This window comes from Chaetodon trifascialis, chromosome 24 (assembly GCF_039877785.1).
Source record: "Chaetodon trifascialis isolate fChaTrf1 chromosome 24, fChaTrf1.hap1, whole genome shotgun sequence".
NCBI lineage: Eukaryota > Metazoa > Chordata > Actinopteri > Chaetodontiformes > Chaetodontidae > Chaetodon > Chaetodon trifascialis.
The window spans coordinates 9,673,019-9,686,347 of NC_092079.1; the positions used below are offsets into that span (position 1 = coordinate 9,673,019).

Genomic DNA, 13,329 nt, shown 5'->3' on the forward strand with positions numbered 1-13,329 from the left:
AGCTGGGCACAAATGCTGCTGTGTTGCATGTTTGTTACAGCTAATTTGAGCATTGATTAGCTGTAATTGGAGCAGGAGTTGATTTGTCTAACAGAAACATACCAACATCACAGTCTTGCTGTTGTCTTCTTGTGTCAGTGACATTTTGCCCTAATGAGTTCCACCCAGTAGGCAGGGCATGCAGGTGATGTGACAAGCAGGTTCAGCAACAGTTGAAACCAGAAGTGAGTTGCACTTTAGGCCAGATTCAGTTAAGACAGTTTAGAAGGACAACCTTTATATTGAGTGACTTCGGAAATGGACCACAGTGAAGGAGTTGTGCAGATTTCTTGGCCTAAATGGCAACTTTTATTCTAGTTTTTTAATGGCTACAGCCTTCTGAAGCTACACAGCAGACATTTTCAATGTAGTGGGATTTTCAGTGTTTTATGCCTCACGTTGGAAATACTGGAGCTCTGTGTTGACAGGTGGAAATGGGGACCTGTGTTTTGTTTGAAGTCAGGACTGACAGAGGCATCTTTTGCATGCTTCTGCTCCTCTCGCTCTGTTGCATTAGAGGAAAATGTGAGCTTCAGGAATCAAAACCTGCGACAGCAACCAACATCCCCGATGTCAAACCTTTCCACAATGAACCTCAGGCCTTCCCCGATGAGGAGAGGGCCAGCCTTCCTGTGTTTACGATGGACTACCCTCGGATCCAGGTCCCCTTTGAGTTTACACTGTGGGTTCTGCTGGCCTCTTTTGCCAAAATTGGTACGTTTACATGAATCACTTGTGTTGAGGCTTGTGTTTGTGCATAAAGAAATAAGATTTTTGTCAGAGTAATTGCAGAGGCATTGCTATGTCTAACAGCGGACTGGAGGCCAGCAAAGGAGCCCAGAGTCTCTTCATTGTGCTTTCTTCTCTCCAGGTTTCCACATTTACCATAAAATCACCATCTGGATCCCAGAGTCCTGCCTCCTGATCGGCATCGGCCTCATCGTTGGTGCCATCATGGACTCGGTCAAAGAGGAGCCCCCGGCTGTCCTCAGCTCCAACGTCTTCTTCCTCTACATGCTCCCACCCATCGTCCTCGACAGCGGCTACTTCATGCCCACCGGGCCGTTCTTTGAGAACGTCGGCACGGTGCTGTGGTACGCCGTGGTGGGAACTCTGTGGAACAGTATCGGCATCGGGCTTTCCCTCTTCGCCATCTGCCAGTTTGAGGTGTTTGGACTTCAAGATATCAACCTGCAGGTCAGTTAAAGTCACAGGAAGCACAAGAGTGTGCGTATCAGAGAGGAAGTGTTTTCTCAGATTGAGAGGTCAAAGGTGATGATTCTACTTAGTGTCACTCTGTGATGATGCGTGCTGTTGGAGGGAATTTAGAAAAAGTACCACCCCTCTACTGCGATCCTCAGCGGACAGTGAGTGACACAAAAACTGCAGATATTCAGGTTTCGACTGCCTGTGGAGCCTCAAATTTTAAGAAATGCACTACTGTGATGAACCATAAAGCAATGGTTAGAAAAACCTACTTTGCAACTCATCATGTGTGTCTGGGCACATGAGAGATGTTAATACAAACTCTTTAAATATTAAGAAGCACAAGAGATTTTTTTTTTGACATTTACTGGAATAAAAATCATAACTTTGATGGAAATGGCTTAAAAGTTGTGGACAAACAGCAATAATGGAGAAACTTTTCACTTTTGACTTTCAAACAGCATTTGAGAAAACTTCCTTGCTACAGGATCCATTTAGTTTGTGAACTCAAATAATATGCAACACCCTTACATGTGATTGAAATCTGAACATCCGCAGCAGCCACTAACCTTATGAAGAGATTGTTTAAACACTGGAGAACTTTCAGAGCTGCGATGTCTGTGAAAATATCTTAAATGAACTTGACTTCCTGCCTTTGACTTTTCAAAGCACGCTAATCGTTAATGAACCCTCCTGGTCATCGGCTTTGTTTGTCTTTGCTCACCTCGCTGCAGGAGAACCTGCTGTTTGCCTCCATCATCTCGGCTGTGGACCCCGTGGCCGCGCTCAATGTGTTTGAGGACATTGGAGTCAATGAACAGATATATATCGTCATATTTGGAGAGGGGCTCTTCAACGATGCTGTCACTGTGGTGAGTACAGGGGATGTTTGTTACTGTGGACTGCATCTATAAAAATAGATTCATAGAATACTAATGAGCTGGATGATATAGATAAAGTATTATCCTTGTGATATGAGCCTTGGAATCCATTAGTATTATGGACAGGATGATATCACATTCATGATATCACTTCACAGTTTAAATATAGTCTCGTCCGGGTCTTAAATTTTCCCTTTCAGTGACTTGAGTGCATATATTGAATGCCTGCAGGCCATTGTATTCACATCACTCATGCGCCCAGATCAACCACTTAGTTTAGATATAAAGCATAGTGTTAGGTTTTATTATTACAAAGAGATTCGATTTATTTTGCAACCCATAATATTTTCTTAGCCCATATTTGTTCACGGGTTGGAAAGTGAGCACCATTAAAAGTATGCCGAATTCGCTATGAGTGCTTCGTGTCTGCACTGTACTCATAGATGAACAGACAACTGTCACCGGCTTTTATTTGAGACCTAAGAAAACTTTAGAATATGATGATTCTCCGGCAAGTTCGGCAGTTATCAGGAGCATTGTTTTTCTAGGATTTCTAAGCAGATTAATGGACGTTGATGGATGTAAACCTCCTGAGAGGATGAAGTGTAAGTCACACTGAATGTAGAAATATATGAATCATATCTGTGTGCTCAGATATGACTGAGTTATGACTGAGAAATCTTTGAGAATCAATTCTCCCACTCTCTCACAGCAGCAGGAGACTTTGGGGGCTGCATCAGTCAATCACACCTTCCTTTAACCATAACTTAAAGCAGAGGTTGTGTGTAAGTGTGACACAGACTCGCCTTGGGGATGACAGACTGGATCTGTGTGCCCCGGCAGCTTTCACTCAGTCCAGTCTGGCCAGTTCCACATTGTTGAGTGGCAGCGTCAACCATGATAAACCAGTCTTTGTGTTGGCTGGGTTTCACTTGAGAAGCAGGTTTACACTCAACCCAATCACTGATCCTCTCTGGCTGCACCCGCAGAAAAGTAGTTCAAAAAATAATGTCAGTCTTTCCTTTTGAGTGACACAAATCATGTCGACGTCTGATATTCAGCCTGACCCAAAGAGATTCTGCAATAGTTTACCCCAGATCTTCTTTTCTGTGTCCTCTTCCTCCAGGTACTTTACAACATGTTTTCCTTTCTGGCTGACATGCCCATTGTTGAATCCACCGATGTGTTCCTGGGAGTGGCCAGGTTCTTCGTGGTGGCGGCCGGAGGCGTCCTTTTTGGCCTCCTGTTCGGATTCGTGGCTGCCTTCACAACACGTTTCACCCACAACGTCCGTCCGGTTGAGCCCCTCTTTGTCTTCATGTACAGCTACCTGGCGTACCTGGTGGCTGAGTGCTTTGCCATTTCCAGCGTCTTGGCGTAAGTGTGGGCAAACGCAGTTGTTGACAAAAAAAAGTGTTCAAGCCCTATATGATGGTATTAAACACTAGTATTTATACCATACTGCTGAAATACTGCATTACAAGTAAAAGCAGTGGAGTAAAAATATCTCTTTTTGAAATGCAGTGCAGTGGAAGTATAAAGTAACATATGCAACAATGCAAAAGTCAGTTAAAGCACAAGTACCGCAGAAGTCTGTCAACAGGTGTAAAGATCATTGCATCATGCTAACATGTGAGAAATGGGCTCATGAGCAGAAGTTGGCTCAAATAAGTGGAATCAGGATGAATAAGTTGCAGCCGTGATAAGAGCTGCTCTGAGGCTCTCAGTGTATTACCAGTATAGATTAGACTTCAGCCTCTGGAGGCCTGCTTCCTTGACTGTAGCTACAGTATATATTGTGTCCAGCACTTTAAGATACAAATCTTTACCTTCCACACTCTTTGGATGTTTGTGCAACTTGGACAAACTTGCTCTTCCAGCTCGTTCTCAGCCCTCTGATGCAGATGCAGCCTCCACATTTAGTTAGAATGAGTCTGAAATATGGGTGTGAACATTTTAATTTAACTATTTTATTCAGCATTCAAAAGCAGTAAATGAATGTTTATTTAAGGGTTTATATCACAATATATCGTAGTGATACTGCACTAATGAGTGGAGGCTGGTGTATAAGTAGATCATGAATGATAATGTGCTAAAACACAGCTGGAATTATACAAAATATGGGATCTTGGTTTACCTGTAGGGTCATGAACAAGCTATTTCCTCCTGCCTGCAGCATTATAACATGTGCTATAACCATGAAGTACTACGTGGAGGAGAACGTGTCCCAGAGATCCTGCACCACCATTCGCCATGTTGTCAAGATGCTGGCCACCATCTCCGAAACCCTCATCTTCTTCTTCCTGGGCGTTGTTACCATAACGACTGACCACGAGTGGAACTGGGCCTACATCCTGTTTACGCTGCTGTTCGCCTTCATCTGGAGAGGACTTGGTGAGATGCGCGGTGGAGGTCCTGACGAAGCTCCATCCTTTGATCAGACAGCATTACCAACCCAGTGTCATCTCCACGCTTTGTCTTGCAGGCATCCTGGTGCTGTCCCAGATCATCAACCCATTCCGTACCATCCAGTTCACCTTCAAGGACCAGTTTGGCCTCGCCTACGGAGGCCTGCGAGGGGCCATTTGCTTCGCCCTGGTCTTCACTTTGCCCGATAACATCAACAGAAAGAACCTGTTTGTCACTGCCTCAATTGCCATTATTATATTCACTGTTTTCATCCAGGTGAGACCTTCAGCTTGTGATTCGTAGCATCACGTGACAAACAGCAGACTATGCTCGCATGCATGGAGGATTTAAAGTGCTTATATATTTTCTGAGCATTTTTTTGCTGCTGTGGGCTCCTTTTCCCATCAAATTCAATTATGATGCAGTAAATGTACATATAAAATGGAAATACATATAATAATGCAAATTGCATTTCACTTTATTTCCTTTATTTGGACATTCAAAATCTTCCTTATGTTCTCTGATCTGCTAAAAAGTTCATAATGTGCAGTTTCTGTGGATTTAATGTGTTGCTTTGCCTCTCTTTCTTCTCAACAGCCACTTTGACCGATTTTTATACTTCCATTGTCTTCTCAGGGCATCAGCATCCGTCCAATCGTAGAATATATGAACATCAGGAGAACCAACAAAGACCTGAACACCATCAACGTAGAGATTCACACCAGGGCAAGTGTCCCTCTGCATCTGTCCTTCTTATTTTTAGTGGATTCTGTCTGATTATTTCTTCATGTGTTTGTATGCTGGTGTTTCGTTCAGGTGATGGAGCACATCGTCAGCGGTATTGAGGACTTGTGTGGACAATGGAGCCACTATTACTGGAAAGACAAGTAGGGTCTATCTAAGTCAGGAAAGAGTCATCTTTCATGTAATACACCGATTTGGGAAATTTGGGTCTCTTCATTGGATCAACATTCAGGCCTCAACGCTCGATCAACCGGTCTTCTTTACTCCTTCGTCTTTAAGGTTTAAGAAGTTCAACGATCGTGTCTTGAGGCGCATCCTGATCCGAGACAACAGGGCCGAGTCCAGCATTGTGTCTCTGTATAAGAAACTGGAGCTGCAGAATGCCATCGAGCTACTGGACACACCAGTGGGAGACCTGAGCGCAGCGCCGTCTATTGTTTCTTTGCAGTATGTCCCACAGACTGATCTGTTCAGTCCTGTATCATTCCTCCTTTAAGTCGACATTTCCTAGTAGGTTTTGAAAAAACTGAGCTTATCAGAGATGTACACCAAGCTGCATCAGCTCACTGTCAGCATGACTGCATCAGCTTAAATACATGAAACTAAATCTAATTTGCCTCCAGCTGATGATGCTATTTTTCCATCAGACAGAAACCTTTCTCCTCTCCTAATTGCCACCCATCTTAATGTCGACAGCAACAACAAAACATTTCACCTCTCGTTCACTCTCATTGCTCTCACCTCCTATCAGTGACGAGCGGAAGGAGGCGTCTCGACCGAAGAAGAAGTTCCTGGCCGCCGACGTGAGGAAAATGCACGACATCCTGTCGAAGAACATGTACAAGATTAGGCAGAAGGTAACTACAGCGCTACAGACAGGATGGCTTTGATAGGACAAACAACAGTATAAACTTTGATTTCATAATTTAAGATTTGAACAAAAATTGGTCATAAATATGTCGTTTCATCCTTAAAAAATGCTTGTTATTTCACTAAAACTGCTCAGCACTGCAGGTTTTAGCAACTGTTACTTAAACAGGAGAGAATACTCCATCTGTGGGGACTGTTTTCAGCAGCGGATGAACACACATTTGGTGCTGACTCAGAAAAGTGTTGAATATCAACAGCTTTATCTTTGGAGCTGCACTCATACAGTCTGTTTGGGCCTTTTCCCTTTAATCAGAGCTTGTCAACACAGATGAATCTACATCTTAACATTCAGATGCACGGGCAACGTGTTTGTATTCAGTCCTGTTTGATGTTTTCCAGACGATGGCTTACACCAACAAATACAATCTGCCCGACGAAAGCCGGAACAGGGAGATTCTGATGCGCCGCCACGCAAGCATCAGGCGTAGCATTCGTGCTGGAAGTTTCCGCGAGCTGGTGGGTTTCTGTTTTAGTGGACATTAAAAATATGTTGCCCCCCCCGACCTGCCTCACCTTCACTCTTCCTGCTCTTCCAGCCTCAACAAAACATCCCCAGGTCTCAAAGATACTTTTCCCTCCAACCTGGAGGGGATCTGGAGACCGCCTTCGCCCTCAGAAGAAGAAGTCATGGTGAGGAATTGCTTAAAAAAGAAACTACGCTTCAGATTGTCCTGATCTAAACTAATGCTGAAATACTTGTGTTATGGAAGGTGGTGGCAGTGGTGATGCAGACCACCTCTCAGCCCGTCGTCTCCAGTCCTCTGATGTGTCGGCACGCTCCTCATCCCGCTCTCTACTTCCTATGAGGATGCTGAACACCATCGAGGAGGCCAGAAGCGCAGGGGAGCAGCCAGCCGCTGCCGCCCGCCCACACTCACCCTCTCCTGAGGGAGATGTTTTGGACGAGTGGGGTCCTGGAAGAGTCCGAGACCGGAGGGCACCAGTTCCTGCACCCAGGAGGCGCAGCACAGAACATTTGGATGGAGATGAAGGCCCCACTGACTCTACAGGAGAAAGGGCCGAACCAGTGCGACCTCCCCAGCTGCCACCACCTCATGGCTGGGTACCTGAGGACCAGGACCCCAGTGAAACTAGTGCAGGACACCCCCTACTTAGACACTCATCACTGGGGTCTCATGGCTCGAGGAGATCATGAGGAACACAGAGGAAGTTTTTGAATCAGATCCTACCTCCTCTCTCTGAGAAATGCTGGTGTTTGTGTCATACAAATCTGAGCTACAACCACCTATACTTACTAAATCTTCTCCGCTGGTGTATTTGCACGCGAACAATGTATGTGTCTGTATGTTATGTTTATATGTTTCACTGGGAGGCTGCAAATATGACTTTGGAATATTTAAATATTTCTTTTTTTTATATCTTTAAAACATTTGTGGTTTGAAATAAATGCAACAAATTCCCTTTACTAAACAGCATCTTCTCATCTGTGCCCCACAGAGTTAATTTATTTAAAGAAATTAATAATATATTCTGAACATATCCTTCTGAATATGTTGAACAAGTGAGCGAAGACAAAGACTTTCTTCAGGATGCAGATCCAGTTAAGTTCCCTGATTCATATGATTCATATTCTGCCATTTAACCAGAGCATTTGAAACCAGACAGAGGACCCTCAGGTGCCATTAAGCTCAGGAAAGAGGACATAGGGCCCTGAACGCTCCCTCCATCATCTGCTCTAACATCCTCTTTTATTCGTCCTGCAGACTCTCTGACTGCCCTGCACTCCCAGTATCATCTTTCAAACTTTACAGCTTTATATCTGCCAGGCACAGAGGCGAAATCTATTATTATATTCTGCTCAGTGCTTTCTGATAATCCTTTTTCCTGCTTTTAAGAAACTTGAATCCACTTGAAAATCAGACTTGAAACAGGGGAAGAACGAGCACAACAAGGTGTTTCAAATAACACAAAAAGACTAAATTGACACACAGGAAATACATGAAATTTAGGTCTACATGAGTTATTTAAAAAAACAAAAAAAAACCAAACATGTTTTCAAGCTTTATTTGAGTCCAAAATCTTTGAAATATAAAAATATTCCATCTTGAAACAAAAAAAGGGTCGCTGCACTAAAAATCAAGAAAAATCTAACATGAGATTTTAAAAATAATTTGTACAATTTGTACAAAATCCCTTCATAAGTAGATTTTTTGCAGCGTAGTCATGGTTGCAGGCACCATTTTCCTGGAAAAAACAAATGAAGAAGTATGTCTTGGCATTTCGAGTGAAATTTAATACATTAGCTTACAAGCAGCAAAAGCAATTTGCCATTAACTTGACAAAGTGTAAACCCTCATCACTGTCTGGCAGGCTCTGCTGTGGCAGAGCGGTCGTCTCCATTCTGCTCGGCTTCCTCGCCTCCTGCTCAGCAGCTCTAATTAAAGATGTTCCACTGATTATTTACTGAGAGTCACCGCAGAATGAAATTAACAATTTTTGTAATGGGGTAAAAAATAAACAACAAACTCTGGGAATATTATGATTTGTGGAACTTGTGGTAGAAATATGAAGATAAATATGTTAGTTATGCTAAAGCAGAGAGCTCTTACAGCCCTGTGATCATACACAGAGCCCATATTATTATGTTATTATGTTATGGTATTTGTTTTATTGCCTCTTAAGGTGGCTTTTCAAGCAAATATCCACTCATTCAATCACTTCTCTGCCTTTGATTGAAAAGAGGAGACACACGGTGGCCTCTTGGTCCTGCAGATGCCTCATATCACATGTTTATCTTCTTCTATTTTAGAGGAAATATGAAACATGTTGAGAGTCTGGTGGCATTTTAGAAAGTCAGAAAGCTTTAACATGTTGTGCCAGGTTTCATCAGTCAGGAAGGGGCTTCAGAAGAGGGACTTTCTGTCCGCAGGCAGAGGGATTTCTGGATTTAAAGGCTTTAAAATATGATGCATCAAAGACAAATATCCATTATTAGCATGATTTTTACCACATGACAAATGATCTGAAAGAGCCAAAGCGTCTTTTCCGACACAGGGTAACCTTTACTGGGAATAGACACACATGAAATTAAACAAACAGGAAGTAGTGCTTAAGAATGTTACGTATAGGGCAGCCATTCATCAATTACTTCAACCACTTTCTGCAATTATGGGCTTATTCTGTTTGTCAATAATAAATAACTCTTGAGTTAAATATCACTGAACAATGACGTCATTTGAAAGAGAAGCTTGGACATCGACTATTAAAACTTAAATGACTATATTTACACTCACTTTTGCACTGATTTGTGTATTTACGTCAACTTTCTTGAGTTCATTTGCTTCCTGCGGACTCCTGGAAGGGAAGCTGCGCTGCTAATGACGGCTAATGGAGATGCAGATCAATTAACAAATACAGATCACGCCATGTTCACACACAAGCTCAGCTCTGACTGCAGCACTTTAATGATGTGCATCCATCTCTGACATTCAACAACAGCTTTCATGCACAAACATGTTTGCAGCGTTATCTTGTATGAACTGTATTTCAACCGGCAGTGTTTTAAATGTCATTTATGTGAGTTAAAGCTGCATTAGGCAACAACTGATCTTTATTTATTATATTTTATCTTAGCTTTTATATTTTGAGGACACTTGCAATATTCCTATTTGTGGCACTTTCCACATTAAATGAGTTAAAGAGGCACACTTTGACCTACACAAGCTTGAATACTGCCCCTTAGATGCACCATTAATAGGCGCCCCTCTGGCCTCTCTGTGATTGGCCCGAAGCCACATGACCACACACCCAGCCCATCCACGTGCAGGTGCATGTACAGGATTCCTTACCTTAAAGCTTTTAAAGTGTGTTTTGCTTCACGTCCAGCTCATTTAAATGCTCTCTGCAATGTGTTTTTACGAGGACTCTGACGAAGCCACAAGCTGCATCTGGCCATCAAGTTCCTCTTCTTCTAAATTCAAAGCACTCACAAGAACAACATCTTTGTTGTCACCCTCATGTTATGTGGAAACTATTATTGATCCAACCCTGACCAGAAACTCCCACTTATGAAGTTGTGTGGACAGTTATTACATAAAAAGACTGCTGTACACTGCAGCGTCTAATCAGTGAGCTGTGTCTATCAATAACGAGCATGAGCTGGAAATTGACCTCCTCCTTTATAACCTTTGATTGTGAACGGAAGTCTAATAGAAACTGTGCTGCTGAGAGTTGATGATGTTAAAAGCTGTGCGTGCTCAATGAAAGCGATCATGCACCACAATAAATGTGATTAGCAGGCGTGGAGGATCGCCTGCTCATCAAATATGAATTGTGCTCATGCATTTTTAATAGGGACAACAGTTTACTGTAACAAATAACAATAAGTCTGGGAAAGAGGGTGAGGATTTAACATGTGCACATGCATATGGATGTGAGTCGCAGTGATGACAGGCTGATGTATGATCTGCATGTGTCTGATGAGAGCAAAATGTACTGAGAGTATGAAAAAAGTGCTCATATTACAGTAAAATGTCCTTCTATTGGCTGTTTGTGGATTAATATTACTGCTGCATTTCACTACTGCTTGTTTAAGATGGAGCTCATTTGAAGTACTTTATATGCTGTTGGCTAGTTTAATCTGCAGCAATGCATCATATTCTAGAAGATCATGATGTGTTTGCAGCCTGGCTGTCCTGTGAGAACCACGTATCTCTGAAAAGCTCAGAAAAACAGCCTGTTTTCAGCTTTCCAGCTCATCCAGGAGGCTTTTTAAGGAGTTTATTTATCTGAAGAAGGAAGGAAAGGAATACTTCATCCTTCAGTCTGAAATGGGCTATTCTGCATAAAGAGTACTTTTACTTTTGGTAGTTTAAGTCACTTTTACTTTACACTTAAGTGAGATTTTGAATGCATGACTTCTACTTGTCATCCTCACACTGTTGCACTGCTGCTGATCTGAGTATGTCGTCCACCATGGTGCATGAGTAAAAAACCTGTCTGTGAAGCTTGTAGCTGGCTCGCTGCAAAAATATTTCTCTCAGTCTGCTTCTCACGAAGTGGATTCTCCCTTTTTTCATCAACAAAGAGCAGCCGGTTCTTGCAGGGTCAAAGTTTGAGCTCAGCATTCTTTCATCAGCCTGTCAAAAAGTCTTTCATCCAACGCACTAAACCACTGCTGTAAGTCGCTTCGAATGAGAACGTCAGAGAAAAGCTTTCGATGTAAAAGCTCAAACCAAATGCCTGCAATATCTTTGCCTCGAGCGCATTTGCATTCTGATCAAGAGACGTCCTTCGTATGTGGGAGGCACTGGCAAGCATCCTGGTTTATGAACTGTCTGTCAGCTGCATGTGAAGCAGCACATACTTGCAGAAGAAGAGAGGGATGAGAAGAGAAGGACGGATTGTGGCATCGAGACAAGAGAATCAAAGGAGGGAAAACAGATTGTGTATTTAAATGTATTGTCCCTGGCAGTAAAGACGAGGGAGAGCGTTTCCAGTGCAGCAGCTCTGCAGCCTTCACTCCTCAGTATTATTAGCATCAGTTTCTGCTGTGGTCAGCTTAGAGCCGAGGAGCAGCCGAGGGGAAGTCGGAGGAAACTTTCAAATTGAGCTGCTGGGAGTCGAGTGCAGTGTTATTTGACCAGACAGAGGAGCTTTCGGCGAAACTGAGGAGCAAACATGAACCAAACTGCATCTGTCTCTCATCAGATTGACTGTCAGCCAGCCAAGGATACCAAGGTAGGATGGATTTGTTTCTGCTGTGGCTTCTTTCTGGTGTTATCACACTTTGGAGAATCACTGCTCCACCGTGGGTGGAGGAAGTACGCCCATCCTTTAATTCAGTAAAAGTAATAATACTACACTGCAAGTAAAAGTCCTGCAAAACTTAAAGTCCTGAGCGTATGAGGAGATTAAGCAGATTATTGTGACTCCTGCGTTCATGTCAAAGCAGGATTTTACTGTTGGAGTTGGTTGAGGTGGAGCTCAGCTTTGAACTATTTTGTATCGGACTGCAACCAATCTGCTGATTATTTCCTCCATGAATCCACTGATTGTTTGCTTTGGAAACATTCAGAAAGTAGTGAGAAATGTGTGACACCTTCACAATGTTTGTGTAGTCAGACCACTTTCATTTTGAATAAAATGATCCAAAGTAAAACAAGCATATCTTCACATTTTAGAAGCTGAAATCAATACATGTTTCGACTGACCCTCTCAGCTGGGTGTGTGTAGACTTCTGAGTTGTTTCATTCATCAAAAAGCATATTTAAGAATCTCTTGAATGTAAAAGTGTGAGTTTGCCTCTGAGATGCAGTGGAGTAGAAGCAGAAAGTGACATGAAAAGAAAAGTACATGTACCTCACAGTTGCACCAATGCAACACTCAAAGTTTTGAAGCAGGAAGTACTTTTGTGTTCAATGCAGACAAAACACGATGCTGTGTGAGGTTCACTTCTGTCGCACAGGAGGATGACTGGAGGATCATTATTTTTTATTTATCTATTACATGAGAATTTGGGACAGCAGAATGATGCCTGTGGTATTCAAAATGATAATTAAAAAATAACATAATCATTTCTTAACGTGTTTTTGTCTTTCCATTGAGTGTTGGTTAGCCGCTTTACGGATCTAAAATTAGGCTACAATATTCTGTATTTATCCCAAATGAAAGGAGGTTAACACAACAATTAAGACAAAGGGAATTAAAATCCAATTCATATTTGATGTGCAAAAGGAAATTTCTGTCCTTAGTTGTCAAAAAGCCGCTCTGTCAAACTGGATCCTGTGTATTTCAGTCTTTGTGAAAGATCAAAGTGCAGTTGTGACCTTTTCATGTTCTATGGATGATATCCACAGTAAAATACAAGGCAGAGACACGGTGACAGCAGCGAGGAGGAATAAAGGCTCCGGCATTAAGAGCTTCATTACTGCTTGCAGTTTATGCAAAGTGGTACTTAGCTACCAGCAGATCCCTCCGACAGGGACGAACAGCCAGAGTATAATCCTGCAGCACCACAGCAGCAGGGTGGGAATAATATGGCATCTTCCACAAGTTATGCAAAGAAAATGTGTATTACACTTTTAAAGGGTGTCAAATATCTCCACAGGTACATGAGATTAGGAGTTTTTCAGCAGCCATATTGACCACTGTGATTTTT

At 42.5% G+C, this 13,329-nt stretch overlaps 1 protein-coding gene and 1 pseudogene across 1 annotated transcript in view; both read left to right on the forward strand.

The window, feature by feature from the left end:
- Window positions 1-257: 257 nt before the first annotated feature.
- Window positions 258-8,608, forward strand: LOC139351945 (sodium/hydrogen exchanger 2-like; annotated as a pseudogene).
- A 2,925-nt stretch (window positions 8,609-11,533) lies between these two features.
- The window catches only part of LOC139352101 (inactive dipeptidyl peptidase 10-like), a 44,799-nt gene continuing 43,003 nt past the window's right edge, over window positions 11,534-13,329 (forward strand). The window contains exon 1 of the mRNA XM_070994155.1: window positions 11,534-11,909. Within this exon, the coding sequence (XP_070850256.1) occupies window positions 11,850-11,909 (60 nt within the window). The 5' untranslated portion in view covers window positions 11,534-11,849. The remainder of the gene's footprint in view (window positions 11,910-13,329) is intronic.